The sequence below is a fragment of the Trachypithecus francoisi genome, unplaced genomic scaffold (genome assembly GCF_009764315.1).
Source record: "Trachypithecus francoisi isolate TF-2019V2 unplaced genomic scaffold, Tfra_2.0 Lachesis_group11, whole genome shotgun sequence".
Classification (NCBI taxonomy): domain Eukaryota; kingdom Metazoa; phylum Chordata; class Mammalia; order Primates; family Cercopithecidae; genus Trachypithecus; species Trachypithecus francoisi.
Genome location: NW_022681456.1, coordinates 86101939 through 86117739, shown reverse-complemented (window position 1 = coordinate 86117739; position 15801 = coordinate 86101939). Strand labels below are relative to the sequence as shown.

Sequence of the window (15801 nt, the reverse complement as noted above, 5' to 3'; positions counted from 1 at the left end):
CTCTCTCGGCCAACGGGCTTGCTTCCCACCGCGCGGAGACTCCTGGGAGGAGAATTTCAGTTTTTTGGCTTTTGGTTATGTTTTGTTTTGTTTTTCTTCTTGGATGGAAGCAGCACCCTAATTCTTGGGCTTCTGTGCCGTTTAGCATGTGCTTTCCTGAATCTCAAGGCCCATCCCCTACCTTTCTCTGTCCAGGCAGCTCTGAAAGAGTGGAAGGGTGGCTCACCCATCTCTGAAAAGGAGATTCCCCAGCACCGTGAGCTACTGTGTGATTTTGGGACTCTCCTGGCCTCCTGAGGGTCCCTCCAGCTCCCCTGGGGCCTTCTGCCCATGTCACTATGAGGTCTTCCTGTTATGAGCCCACACTTCTAGGGTGGGAAAGATTAAGAATTTTGGAAAATTCTTAATCTTTTAAATAATTCTTAATCTTAATTTTTGTTTTCAGAAGAACCTGGAAGGGAAGTTTTCTGAAGACAAACGTTTTCCTAGAAATGGAAGAGGTGGAAAAAGACCCATTATACAATCAGTGCAGGTAAAGTGAACAGAAGGAAGATGGAATAAGCAGAGGATGTGTTGCGTATTCCGTTTTCTTTGGGAAATTTTCCCTTTCTTTTAAGAAGTGAAAAGCCCCTACGTTTTGGTGACTATAAGAGGAGCATTCCTCCTTGCAGTCTTATTTGGGGGCTCTCTCCCTTCTCTTACTTTTTTTGTCTTTCTAAAAAAGGTCTTCCTTAATTTTTTCAGAGTAGGTGATTTCATTTATAAGGCCTTAGGAATATGCACACTTTGTTTTCCTTAGTCTGTAGCAGTGGTCCCCAACCTTTTTGGCACCAGGGACCAGTATTGTGGAAGACAATTCTTCCATGGACGTGGGAGTTGGGGAGATAGTTTCAGGATGATAGTCATCATCAGGCATTAGAGTCTCATAAAGAGTGGGCAGCCTAGATCCCTCACATGAGCAGTTCACAATAGGGTGCTGACCCTGTGAGAATCTAATGCCGCCGCTGATCTGACGGGAGGCAGAACTCAGGAGGTAGTGCTGGCTGCCCACCACCTGGTGTGCTGCCTGGTTTCTGACAGGTACCGGTTGGTGGCCTGGAGGTTGGAGACCCCTGCTCTGTAGCACTTTTTGTATTTTCTGCATTCTATGCAATGCACTTATATTAATGAGTCAGAAAAGTAGGATATAACTATTATTTAAAAAGAAAAATAACTGTTGAAGTTCAGGAGCTGCAGACAGGACAGAATTGTTTATCTAACATATTATTTCGAAGTTTTTAGGACTAGGGATACCTTCTTCAGTTTTATCCAACTGTAGGCATTGCTGTTATTATTGGTGCATGATGAAGAGACTTGGTACTTGTGTCTTAGGGATTTTAAGGCAAACGGATCATGGAGAAAAGACCCATTTAGGTGACAGGCTTATGAAGAATGGCTATATGTAAGCAACTAGTGGACTAGGAGAAAGTAGCAGCTGTATCTGAAAGTTTATAAAGCGTCAAAATAATAATTCTCAACAAAACAGACACTTTGTAAAGTAAATCACATGTAGCCTGCTCCTTGTCTTCTAGAAAGTCATATTTTAGAATACTAAGATATGAGATGAAGGAGATTTTACCATCTTCTGGTTAATTAAGGCCTTCAGATACTAGCCCTGAAATTCAACTTTTTTCTAATGTTTAAAAATACATTTTTCTCTCCAAAAGCTTCATAGAAGCCCTAGAGACTTTTTCCCCATTGGTTTTTAAAATAGTTAAAACATAATTATAAACTAAATTTTATTTATTCTTTTGATGGTTGAAGAAAGCAGCATATAAGACAGTGGGACAAGTATGATGAAGGCAAGTATTTCCCAAGCATCCAAAAAGGGAAATTAGAAATGAGTGGTGGAGAAAGAACATCTCAATGTTTCTGAAATCTGAGAAATATGGAGGCTGATAAGTGAACAGGAATCCAGTGTTAGAGGAAAAACTTACCAAATATTTCCGTATAGCAAAAATATTGGGTTGATTTTAAGTTGGAGTTGTCCTTTGAAGTATTGGCCCATCAAAGCTGCGACTATAGCAGAGCCGTTTGGTTTTTGAGGGACAGATTTGCTTCTGGTAGTGATGGAGGTGGGGGTTGAAATACGTGGGATTTGTTTCCAGGACTTGCTGTCATCCTGTAGCAGCTAGTGCTAGATCAATGTTTATGTAGCACAGTGTATTAATAGAATTCTCTGTTTTAAAGAGTATAACTTCTGAACCAACTTAGGTGCTTTGTTAAAGTTAACTCTTTTTTTTTTTTTTTGAGAGGGAGTCTGGCTGTCGCCCAGGCTGGAGTGCAGTGGCCGGATCTCAGCTCACTGCAAGCTCCACCTCCTGGGTTTACGCCATTCTCCTGCCTCAGCTTCCCAAGTAGCTGGGACTACAGGCGCCAGCCACCTCGCCCGGCTAGCTTTTTTTTTGTATTTTTTAGTAGAGACGGGGTTTCACCGTGTTAGCCAGGATGGTCTCGAACTCCTGACCTCGTGATCCGCCCGTCTCGGCCTCCCAAAGTGCTGGGATTACAGGCTTGAGCCACCGCCCCTGGCCTAAAGTTAACTCTTTTATCTGTTAAGTTTTGTAGCAGGCTTGTGGTTGCAGTATTGTTACATGATTCATATTTCTAGCCTAAGTCCATAGATCCATGAGTTTATTTATTTTAGGATTTGTAAAGAAGGCTGTGTCTCTATTTGGCATACTTGTATATATTAGAGTCAAAAAAACATTTTTGTATACTATTTATCTGTAAAAATAATTTTAGAGCTCTTGTGTATATGGTTATATAGAATCTTTCCCCAGTAATGGGGGAGGTAGCATGAGTTTTAAGGCTTCTAGTACATGCTACGTTGTTCCATAAGACTTCACTTACAAAACACGAATTCAAAAATAAATTAAGAATTGTAAGACAGCAACTTCAGCATTAAAATCCAAGCTTGAAGCCCTGTTTAGTAACGTGTCCATGAAGCCAGCCTTGCTGATTATATTAAAAGATTCTTCTCCAATGGATGAAGGATAGCCATTGCTTATATATTCCTGTTGTGTGATTTGTCTTGTGCACAATGAAAGGCTCACTCACATTGACGACATTCGAAGTGTTTCTCTTTGCTGCAACTGCTCATTGGTTAATTAAGGATAGAGAAATTGTCCCCTACTCATTGGCTACATTCATAAGATGTCTAATATAAATTGTCTCATGTGCCTAACAGATTAAAGATCAATACATGCTTTTCCACATTCATAGGGATTTTCCCCATTATATACTCTTATGTGCAGTAAATGAAGGATTATATTGGAAGGATTTTTCACACTGATTACATTCATAGGGCTTTTCACTAGTGTGGTTTCTCGTGTTTTCTAAGGGATGAAGTAACACTAAAGGCTTTCCCACAGTCTTTGCATTCTATTTTGTATTCTCTTGTACACAGTAAGGGAAAACCTTTCTAAATTGATTACAGTTTTCTGCAGTTCAAGCTTTCATGTGTACATCAAAAGTGAGTGTTTCCATCAAAAGTATTTTTCCAATATAATCATGACAGTTACAGGGTTTTTCCCCAGTGTGAATTCTCATGAACACAATGGGAGTGGAACTTATACTGAAAACGTTTCTCTATCAATCACATTTATAGAGATTCTCCTCAGTATTCTCTTCTCTCCTCTAAGGACAGATCTAATGCTAAAGACTTGAAAATGCTACTTACAGTCATTGTGTTTGTGAATTATAATGTGTATCCAAAGGGATGAGTGGTAACTGAAGGCCTTCTGCAGTCCTTACATTCGTAAGGTTTCTCTTCGTTTTGTGTTCACATGTACCTCAGAAATTAAGTTACTACTGAAACATTTTTCATATTAGTTATATGCAGAGCAGAAAATTCACCAGTTTGAATTTTCTTGTGTTGAATAAGGTTACATCTTGCACTGATGATATTCATTGAGTGTTTCTCTAAGATGACTTATTTCTATTTTTGTGCAGTTGTGTTGACTTTTACGTTTTACCTAAAAATGTCCTACTTAAGATTTGACCCTTTGATTTTTAAGTAGAACCTACAAATATGAACAGGTACTTGGGGAATTTCATCTTCTGTCATCAACTCATCTTCTTTCTCTAACCAAGAGATCAAACGGAGTTTGCCCATATAATGCCTGGATGATACCATGTTGGTAGTTCTCCTGTGTCTCATTCCTGGGCAGGTTTCACTGAGATGAGTCCAGTAAAGGCCTCTTCATTGAAGGTCACTGAGTCCTGTAATTAGCTTGTCAGCAGCCCAGCAGCCAACCCTTCCTTCCTTGCATTTCCCGTTTGGTGACAGGGAGGGTCCTGAGCAGACCAAATGCTAGTTAAGGACAGATAAACAACTGCCATCCTGTGAGTCTGACTGTAAATCTTGAAATTCAGAGCAGTGGGAACTCAAACATACCCTCTTTTAGTTCTCATAGTCCATTTGGGGCAAGGATCTTAGACTTTTTAGGTGGCATCTTCCCACTGAACTGTGATTTTTCAGATGAAGGCAGTACTCAAGAGTTGAAATTTAGTACAATTAATACTTTTTATTGTTTCATCAAGGATATTGAAAATCAAACTTGCTTTTTTTCTCTTCTTCCCAGTGAGTGTGTGGTGATGATGAATACAGTGATTTTTGCTAGGAGGCCAGAATTTTGCCCACTGTTGGTTTTGTGCCATCAGTGTAAATATCAACATAGGTGGGTAACATCTTAGAATTATTATGAAAATAGTTTTGACTTTGTGTTATTTCCTCCAAAGGGTTTGGCTTCCTCATGAGTATAAGGACAGTATTCTGAGAATCGCTTCCCTAGAGAATTGTAAGGCCTTTTCTTTTGCTTTCTAATCTTTTTCTTTTTTTTTTTTTTTTTTTTTTTTTTGAGACGGAGTCTCGCTCTGTCGCCCGGACTGGAGTGCAGTGGCCAGATCTCAGCTCACTGCAAGCTCCGCCTCCCGGGTTTACGCCATTCTCCTGCCTCAGCCTCCCGAGTAGCTGGGACTACAGGCGCCAGCCACCTCGCCCGGCTAGTTTTTGTATTTTTAGTAGAGACGGGGTTTCAGCGTATTAGCCAGGATGGTCTCGATCTCCTGACCTCGTGATCCGCCCGTCTAGGCCTCCCAAAGTGCTGGGATTACAGGCTTGAGCCATTTCTAATCTTTTTCATGCAGAGAAGGCATTAAGCTTTAGTGAATTATTCAGTATCTCCTTTTTTGTGTGTGTACAATTGCTTATCCAGTTGTATGGAAATATCGTATTCAAATTACAACCCATAGAAGAGATTTTACAAGCCATGTAGACCAATTACTAGACATTTTTTAAATGTTCCTCTTATTTCTGGCCTCAATACAATCATTTGAATCTTACCATATTTATTTGTCTGCTTCAGAGTTTTTTTTTTTTTTTCCATATCTTTTCCCAGTTATCTTACACAGTTTGATTATGTAGTCTGACTGTGGTTTTCTTTTAAATTGATATATTTTGGTTTTGCTGCACTTCATGGATCTGTAAGTTTATGCCTTTTACCAAATTTGGGAAGTTTTCAACCACTATTTATTAAAATATGTATTTTTTTCTATTCCAATGTCTTTCTCCTCTCCTTCTGGAACTTTTGTAACACAAACGTGTGTTTTTTAAAAATACTATCTCAGAGGTCTCTGATTCTTTTTTTTTTTTTTAATTATACTTTAAGTTCTGGGGTACATGTGCAGAACATGCAGTTTTGTTACATAGGTATACACGTGCCATGGTGGTTTGCTGCACCCATCAACTCATCTCCTACATTAGGTATTTCTCCTAATGTTATCCCTCCCCTAATCCCCAATCCCCCAACAGGCCCCAGTATGTGATGTTCCCCTCCCTATGTCCACGTGTTCTCATTGTTCAACTCCCAGTTATGAGTGAGAACATGCGGTGTTTGGTTTTCTATTCTTGTGATAGTTTGCTGAGAATAATGGTTTCCAGCTTCATCCATGTCCCTGCAAAGGACATTAACTCATTGCTTTTATGGCTGCATAGTATTCTGTGGTATTATGTGCCACATTTTCTTTATCCAGTCTATTACTGATGGACATTTGGATTGGTTCCAAGTCTTTGCTATTGTGACTAGTGCTGCAATTAACATATGTATGCATGTGTCTTTATAGTAGAATGATTTATAATCCTTTGGATATATACCCAGTAATGGGATTGCTGGGTCAAATCTGATTCTAAAAGAATTATTTTTTTTAACTTTTTTCTTCCGTTATTTATTTATTTATTTATTTTTTGAGACAGGATCTTGCTGTGTCTCCCAGGCTGGAGTGCAGTAGTTCGATCTCAGTTCTCGGCTCACTGCAACCTCCACCTCCCGGGTTCAAGTGATTCTCCTGCCTCAGCCTCCCAAGTAGCTGGGACTGCAGGTGTGTGGCCACCATGCCTGGCCAGTTTTTGTATTAGTAGAGATGGGGTTTCACCGTGTTGGGCAGGCTGGTCTTGAACACCTGACCTAAAGTGATCTGCTCACCTTGGCCTCCCAAAGTGCTGGGATTACAGGCATGAGCCACGGTGCCTGGCCTTTCTTCTGTTTTTCAGATTGGATACTTTCTATCTCCAAGTTCAGCAGCTCTTTCTTCTGTCATCTCTATTCTGCTATGAACCCCTACAGTGATTTTACTATTTCTATTACTGAAATTTCTAATTATGAAATTTATTTAGTTTGTTTTTTTTTTTTTTTTTGAGACAGAGTCTCACTGTCACCAGCCTGGAGTGTAGTGGCGTGATCTCGACTCATTGCAACCTCCGCCTCCTGGGTTCAAGCGATTCCTCTGCCTCAGCCTCCTGAGTAACCAGGACTACAGGCCTGTGCCACCACACCTGGCTAATTTTCTGTGTTTTAGTAGAGACAGGGTTTCACCATATTGGCCAGGATGGTCTCAATCTCCTGGCCTCGTGATCTGCCTGCCTCAGCCTCCCAAAGTCCTGGGATTACAGGCGTGAGCCACTGCGCCCAGCCCTGATTCTCATCAATCTTAGCATGTACAACTAGGGGTGAGATAAGGACTCCATACACTAACTTTAATGTGCCCTTTCTCCGGCCCCCTCACTTTCTTGGTTCTCTACTCACTCTTTGGTTCCTGGGGTTCCCCACTCCTGGGTTTCTGACCAGAGCATTAGCTTCCCTGCGCTGTTGATAGGGTTCTCTGCCGAATCTGCCACTGCCACACTTGCCTGTCCTAGGGTAGGAGGCAACAGGCTTTGCCTCTGAGGGGCCATCTCATTGCTGGTGAGGAGAGAGAGGACACAGATTAGTTGCCTGTACTTCCTTGGTGTACAGCAGGGAGAGTCTATAGGGCTTTCACCCACATATTGACCATCAGTTGACTGGTGGGAAGGGAAAGGTGTGCTGGTTGTTTGCTGGCAATCCCCTGGAATAGGATAAAATAAAAGATTCCTTATAAAAGATAATTGAGTCAGAAAGACTCAGGACCTTGGACTCCCAGGCCTGTGGATCCAGGGAGGGGCAGTGAGATAGACTAACGTTAGATCAGTATACTACTGAATTCTGCTATGCTCTGGCATGGAGTTATCCTTGATGAAATTAAATCAGTATAACTCGGTATGAGGGAGTGAGATTAATGAAACCTCTGATGTTCTTGGAATTTAGCATTTAAATGTTGCTTACTCTTTAAATCAACCAAGTTCCTCTAGAGACTTCCAAGAACAAAAACTTTTTTGCTCTGGAACTCAAAGCAGAAGGATATAGGTTAGACATCATTCCCAAGTATCCTTCTTCCTCCCTACAGCCCTCTCACCCCTGACCCACAAAGCTTCATTAAGTTAAGAGCTATTGCTCTTTCTCACAAAAGGTTGATGCCATCCTCTTTAAGTGATAACTTCTGAATTATAATCATAGACCATTAAAATTCAAAGAAATACTTCAGGCTTGCTTTTGTGGAGCTGGAGTTGGTATCTCTGGATTAGTGGTGTGGTGCTGGTTTTTACTGACTTTTTTCCTAAAGAAATCACTTTTCTGAAGTATCTTTTCCTTTTGGGATGTCAGAAGAAGAGAGTTAGTAAGTAGATTTCTTCCAAAGAGGAAGAAAAGAACTCTTAAGGGATTGGTGATTTGGAAAATATCTGTCAGCTAGCTTTCGTGCCCTCTGAGCCAGCTGAGTGGCAAGTGGGACATTTGTTTCCTGCTCTTATTAAAAAAAAAAAAAAGTATTCCTCTACTGCTTACAGCATATATATACAGAGCTCTATACAAAAATGAATGGTTATATATATAAATGAAAATGTTTGTTTTTTTGCTGTTGATGTTTTTGATTTTTTTTCATTTATTTGTTTTCCTTTGATTTTGGCCTCTCCCAAAGGATTCTACTTGGCCTCTCTTCTGATCACAGGGGCATCAATAAACATGGTTGGTTGATTTTGTTCATGTCTTTCATGACTATACCATTATGTACAGTCAGTCTATTTTTATCTGGATCAGCTGACTTTAAGGGTCTGACTTCACTCATTTTCTTCCTTATTCTCAAAGCAAACAGTTTTGCCTCTTTTTTATCTGGTGTTTGCCCCATCCTGTGGCCACTGGTCTCTGCAACCAGGAAGGGTAGCTAGACCAAGAGACTATACAAATGGGAGAAATCCTGCTCAGTGTGGTCCTGCCTTTCCATCTGGCAGTCCTTCCTGAGTGCACTCTCCCTGTGCTGATGCAGCAGTCCCCTGCCATGTAAATCCTCAGGGTCACATTACTGTGCCCTGGTTTTAAAGATGGGAAAAGGTACAGTGAGTACCTTTAGATACTCTTGAATCTGAGCAGTTCTGAACTGTGATTATGGAGATAACTAGCCCCTGCTTTATGGTGGAGTTACATAATAGGGAGAGGGTCAACCCTAGAGAAAAGGAAACCTAACACAGTACTTAAGAACTTAGGCCTTAGGATCAAGTAGACTTAGGTTTGGTTCCAAACTTTACCACTTGCTATTGTGTCACCACTTACAGCTCTGTCATTATCATTAGTTGTCCTTCACAACGTCCCTTACCTACCTTTTCGGTCCCATCTCCTGCTACTTCTTTCTCATTGTCTACCCTCTCGCTGCCCCTCAACACACACCTGTGTTTTAACCAGATAGAACTACATGGAAGCTTCTTAGAAGGTAAAACCTCTGGCCCTATCTTCAGACCTATGAATTGGAATCTGTACTTTATGAGTATCCCAGGGTACTAAATATGCACATTGAAGTTTAAGAAGCACTGGTCTGACTGGGCCTATAATCCCAGCACTTTGTGAGGCTGAGGTGGGTGGATTGCTTGAGACCAAGAGTTCGAGACCAGCCTGGCCAACATGGCAAAACCTCGTCTCTACCAATAAATAAATAAATACGGGCCAGATGCAGTGGCTCACACCTGTAATCCCAGCACTTTGGGAAGCCAAGGCGGGTGGATCACTTGAGGTCAGGAGTGATCCTGATTGAGATTGCACTACTGCACTCCAGCCTGGGCGACAGAGTGAGACTCTGTCTCAAAAAAAAAAAAAAAAAAAAGCACTGGTCTAAGCTACTTCCTGGAGCTTTGATTTTTAAAAGAAACGGTCACTGTCTAGCCTGTGACTGCCGAATGTATGTGATTGCCCTCTGGAAAAGTATGATATGCTTGGCAATTTGAAGTATTCTTAGAATAATTCTTTGAATTATTCCCAACTAAACTGTATCCAAAATAGGTCCTTGAGAAGCTAATCCTTACTTGGCCCCCTTCATTTCCAACCCTTTGAAATTCACTCTGCTCCTTTCTCCTGATCTTCTGGAAGTTTCTTTCTGCTCCTCACCAGAGAGGAATGATGTAAGCAGGCTTAATTAAATGCCCGCTATGTGTAATGAAGCATATTGTTAGGTGCAGCATGGGGCATAGAAGTTCAAAGCCTATAGCTCTTGGGGATATTTTTATTTAGTTGGAAAGACAAGACAGAAACATTCAAAGTAAAGTAAATTTATTCCTTATATTTAGGTAGCCCTTGCTTGTCTACCTCTTCTGAAACTCTGCAATAATTCTGTGATGTTGGTAGGAAGGGAATGTGATGTTAGGTAAGAAGTCAGATGGCTGGCACATCCATCCCACAGCCACACTGCTGATATTAAGGGATTTGTTAATGTCATATGGCTCCTAAAGAGCTAGGATATGCATCCATATCTTCCAGCTCCAATCCAAGTTTTTTTCTTTTTAAAAAATATTGTGTCACATTATACCCTCTAATGCCAAATTAGTTTAAAATAAAGAAAAAGCCATATAAGATTGCAGAAGGAATTTTTGTGGTTGTGGTAGTTAAGAGGCAAGAAATCATTTGAAAGAGTTTGGGGAGTCTTCAGTGAAGAAGGATAATGTAGCAGTACCTTGAAAGATGAGCAGGACTTAATCTGGGCAAAGAGGATGAGCAATCCAAGAGAGGGGATCAGAGGGAGAAAAACACAGTATGTTCAAAGAATAAGGATTAGACCAGTGTCCTCAGGCGATGTGAAATCTAGATTGTTTCAGTCCAATTGAATGCGTCATCTAAATGTCCCAGGTGTGGGAATCAGTGTTTAGGTTAGAGGGACCACACAGTTGGTTCCTTCTTTTACTTCATGCTCTTGTACAGAATCCACTGTGTAGAATTAGGGAGACATGACTTCAGATACCTGACTGGTGGAATTAAAGGTGGTAGTTTCTAGGCTGGGTTGTGTTTCCATGGACTAGCCCGTGTGCTTTCTACAGGCAGTGTGTTGCTTGTTTTGGATAGTTGGGAGCAGCTTCTCTCACCTTAAGGCACTGTGAGTAGATGGTGTGCGGGACCATATACACACACAAAATAGCCAACTAAAGAAAGCGGTGGAGATCAAGATCAGTAAGTTTGGTTTGGGAACAAAACCCTGGAGACTGTATAGGCGATTGTTGGGGGTGGACAGGCGCTGAAGACTTGGATTGGTTTAGACCTAGAAGGAAGTGGCATTTGATTGGTTATTTTAAGTGAAAAGGGCCCCTCCCTGGGTGAGATCTGCCAGCCTCATAATTAGGACCTGAAAATCTCTGCCAGCCCCGCCTTTGTGACGTGGCCCCGTCCACCTCGGTTATGCAACAGGCCTTGACTGGTGAGGCCCAAAGCCAGTGGCTCAGCAGAGGCGGGAGTGGGGCCATGGCTGAGGCGCCTGGGCCCAGTGGCGAATCTCGAGGCCACTCAGCCACTCAGCCGCCAGCGGAAAAAACTGTCGGGGGACCACGGAGGCGCTGTTCGCGGTCCGTGCTCAAAGTGTCCCAGTTGGTGCTCCGGGCCATCACCGCTCACAAAGGGCTGACTCTGGCAGCTCTCAGGAAGGAGCTCAGAAACGCCGGCTACGAAGTGCGCAGGAAGAGCAGCCGCCACCAAGCGCCCAGAGGGCAGGCCAAGGCCACGTTCCTCCGGGTCAGCGGCAGCGACGCCGCCGGCTGCTACATGGTCTGGAAGGTTTCCAAGCCCAGGAGAAAGCCGGGGCGCGCGAGGCAAGAGGAGGGCGCGCGCGCTACCCGGAGGACCGCAGCCGCGTCCCGGAGCTCACGGAGGCGCCGCCAGCCGCTTCGCAAGGCGGCCAGGAAGGCCAGAGAAGTGTGGAGACTGAACGCGAGGGCGAAAGCCAAGGCCAATGCCAGGGCGAGGAGGACAAGGAGGGCGAGGCCGAGAGCCAAGGAGCCGCCGTGTGCCAGAGCCAAGGTGGAAGCGGGAGCGACAGCGGCAGGCGAGAGGCGAGGACGGGCCGCGAAGGAACACACCAGGCCGAGGTCAGGGAAGGACAAGAGGCGAAGCTCCAAGCCCAGGGAAGAGAAGCAGGAGCCCAAGAAGCCCGCACAGCGGACCATCCAGAAGCCAACGCCGGCTAAAACCGACCGGACATCTAGCGGGCAGGGGAAGACTCCACTAAAGACTTCCACAAAGACCTTCCCTAAATCTGAAGGTCTTCGGAATGCAGTCGCGAGTGCATCTTGTGGGAGCAGCTTCACTCCCACCACGGACAAATGCTTTCCCCCATAGGCCCCAAGAAGAGCGGCTCTCACACTCATTGAAATGAAATGGACCTCTCGACCACCTTGTGTCTGTTTCCTCTTTGCCGCACCTGGAAGGGAAGGGGTGGGTGGTGGTAACGTGCAGCAAAGAGAGTAAATGAACAGATTCTGTTCCTGCTGCAAAACTCAGAGAAATGTCTTTTAGAAGGACAGAAAACAGAGGAAAACCAGCAGCTTAACAAGTGTTGAAATTGCTAGATACTCTAGCAAATTCAAATTGAGTTCTGGGGAGGAGGGCATATTGGGAAAAGAGTGGACAGTCTTTAAGTTGAGTGGCCCCACTGATTCGTAGTGTTCTTACCTGAAATTCCTTTTAGGACAAAGTCCTCCCAAAATTGATTATAATGAGTTTGTAGTTTTTGCCTTGAATTGATAACCTAGTTTAATTTTAAAAATATTCTTATGTTAATCCTCAGTTGAATAAGTGTGTGAAAGCATCCAGCATAGGGCCTGGCATAGGGTAGGTACTCATCACTGAGAGTTAAATATGTGTATAATTAATTCTCGATGGGGTGGTAATGTGCTACAGCAGAAAACTACTGAACCAGTATGTACTAAGACCAGGATTCTAGTCCAAGTTCTGCTAGTCTGACCTTTGCTGCGTCATTTCTTAACCATTCGTGGTCTTGGTTTCCTTCTTGGTAAAATGTTGGGATTGAGCTAAGATGATGTCTAAGTGATTTAAATGTCATTAAAATGAAAAGGGGACTTAAACATCATGGCATAATGGTTTGCTTGACAAAATTCAGCAATAAAGAAATTTTCTTCTGAGAAAGTGCCAACTCCTAAAGAGGAAATTATGAAGATTTACAGAATGCATAGCAGAAATACAAGGAGATGGAGAAGGCTAGATAATGAATAGGTCTTTTGCTTTTCTTAACAATAACAACATATATTGAGCACTGTGTAACAAGTATGAAATAAATGTATGATTTTAGTTCTGAATGCAGGGATCAAGAACAGTGCAGGAGTAGTTCTCATGCCATAGGCTGACAGGACACAGAAATGGTTCCTAGGGAAGTAAAACATCAAAGCAGCTGATTCAAGGAAAGGAGTAGCTGTTTTCAGCCGAAGTCAAAGGAATGGGGACATGGAAGTGGCTGGGAAGTGCTTTTTATTCTTAAAGAGGTAAGAGTGGCAGTGGGAAGGTATTAGAACCTCCTGGGAGCTTTCTCCAGGTATACCTGACCAAGCTTTTCCTTAGGAGAGTATGATATGTCCTACAAGGGTATGTGTATTTAAAACAGACAAAAAAACAAACAAACAAAAAAAACCACCCTTAAGTGATGCTAATATTTACCCTTTCACACCCTTGAGAATCACTGCTTTAAGCCTATGCAAAGCCTAGTAACTGCAGAATTCTTGTAGCATTATCTCATCTATAGATGATCAGAACTTGATATTTCCCCATGTTGTAATTAAGTTTATTATGCACATGAATGTGAGTGGAAGAAGGCCTCCGAAAAGAGGCAATGAGAAAATCAAACATTGTCTACTGAACACAATTAGAATAAAGTTAATCAAGTACCCTGATGATAGCCAGATGTATTACCCCCTTTCTAGTCTTAGGATGTTTTTACCTAAAGAACCAGTGAGAGAGGAGGCAATTAGAGGCTGGCTAGGTAGATAGGGAGGGTCTCGGGAGAGAGACAGCACCCGTGGGACTGCATCTGTATTGTCCCTACGGTGTAACTAGCAGATGGAAATGTGGTTAAGAATTTCCTCTTATACCAGGATGTCTGCTCAGAAGGGACTGTCCCAACTTAGGCACAGGCACAATAAATCAACTAAATGTCATATCATTAGCAGTGTGGTTTGGGCACCTCCCCACCACCATGGGTTTCACTAAGGCGCTTGGGTAACAACCAAGATGGAGTCACTATGGTGCAACACCCCTGGGGGAACTTTACCCCTCCCACTATGACAGAACCCACAGAAGACTTCTTTTTGCCACATAAAAAACCCATAACTCAGCGCCATTTCTGGCAACCCACTTTTGAGTCCCCTCTTGCTGCTAAGAGCTTTTCTGTTGCTTAGTAAATGCTACTCTGCCTTACTCACTCTCTGGTGTCCGCTTGCCTTCTTGGTCGTGGGACAAGAACTCAGACCTCACTAAACTGAGTAAGAAGGCTGCAATACTAGGTGGTCTAGTATTAGCCTTTTTCTTCTAAGGTAGGATGGGAATGATACTGGGAAAAATTTGTTTTCTAGATTTCCTAAAAACCATCATACTTATATTTGTTTTATGATGGTTTCTTCATTTCAAACTTCCATTCATTCACCAAAATGTATCCAATTTATTAAGTGCCCACCATATGCAGGAACAGTAGCAGGCATGAGAGACCCAGATCTTGACCTTATATAGCTAACAATGGTCATCTCAGATTATTTTTCATTGATAAGCTTTATGGTGGCTGTACTCCAGTGAAATATAAGAAATGACCATATCTCGTTAGCAAGCTACCCAGATTATCAAGATCATAATGTTGGCTGGGTACTCAGCCAGAGGCATTCTCTGCGAATCTCATCTCTAGTATTCATTAATGACTAAGTGCCTGCAAGATTCTAGGCCCTGTGCTGAGAATACTAAAATGGATAAAACATAATCTCCACTTTCCTGAGCTCACATTTGAGTGGCACATTTGGGTATTTAACTTTAGGCAGAGCAAATTGAATGACCCTGACCCAATGCTTTGCTTTTCTTTTACCTCAACTGCTTAGTGTAATGCTGATCACATCACTGTTGGACTTGAGTTGTAACGAATGTTAGATGTCCTGTAGAACAAATATTCAATGGTTGTTTGAAAAACACTTAACAGAAACAAAAATGTCCTTTTAAAAACATGAAAAGGTCCAATTTAGAAATGCATATTTAAACTATACTACACATTAATACCAAAAAAAAAAAATATTTTTAATCAGATGGGCAAAAATCCAAATGTTTGAGAGCCTACTCTACTGGTAAGGCTGTGGGGAAACAGGCACTCATCTACAGTGTTGGTGGGAGTTTATACCATCCCTGTGCCTGCCAGATTTCTAGCTAGTTGACAGTCATAGTGGTTGTGTTTCTCTTTTCCCTTTTCTCAATTCCCTTACCTCCTTCCCTTTTTGGTGATGGAAAAGACCAGACTCCAAGTGGCTGAGGGGAAGTAAGAGTGAACACAAGAAAATAAGGAAACTTATGAGGCCCGGGGCAACAAAACAATCTGGCTGGGGTAAGGAAAGCTGCAAGGCATCTGAGGAGCATTCATCCCCTAAGCAATAGGCTTGAGGCTTTTTTGTTTGTTTGTTTTTTGTTTTGAGGCGGAGTCTCGCTCAGTCGCCCAGACTGGAGTGCAGTGGCCGGATCTCGGCTCACTGCAAGCTCCGCTTCCCGGGTTCACGCCATTCTCCTGCCTCAGCCTCCCGAGTAGCTGGGACTACAGGCGCCCGCCACCTCGCCCGGCTAGTTTTTTGTATTTCTTAGTAGAGACGGGGTTTCACCGTGTTAGCCAGGATGGTCTCCATCTCCTGACCTCGTGATCCGCCCGCCTCGGCCTCCCAAAGTGCTGGGATTACAGGCTTGAGCCACCGCGCCCGGCCGCTTGAGGCTTTTTAAGGCAACTACTGTAGAGGAAGAGCCACACCTTTGAGTTGCACTCACCACATGCCCTTCCTGTCCAAGAGGGGAGGCTTTGTCACTGAGTTAATGTACAGTGCCTTCTGGCCCTACCTCCACACCTGCTTTCCAT

The 15801-nt window shown here is 42.9% G+C and overlaps 1 protein-coding gene across 1 annotated transcript; it reads left to right on the top strand.

Moving 5' to 3' along the window:
- The first annotated feature begins 10803 nt into the window (after positions 1-10803).
- LOC117090205 (testis-specific H1 histone) lies at positions 10804-12092 on the top strand. The gene has a single exon (XM_033222257.1). It carries the CDS (start codon positions 11106-11108, stop codon positions 12036-12038), a length of 933 nt encoding a protein of 310 aa, XP_033078148.1. The 5' UTR covers positions 10804-11105; the 3' UTR covers positions 12039-12092.
- The last annotated feature ends 3709 nt before the right edge of the window (positions 12093-15801 follow it).

What these genes read in the sequence shown, in the direction of transcription:
- LOC117090205 (XM_033222257.1), top strand. Translation starts at nt 11,106, where the DNA reads ATGCAACAGGCCTTGACTGGTGAGGCCCAAAGCCAGTGGCTCAGCAGA.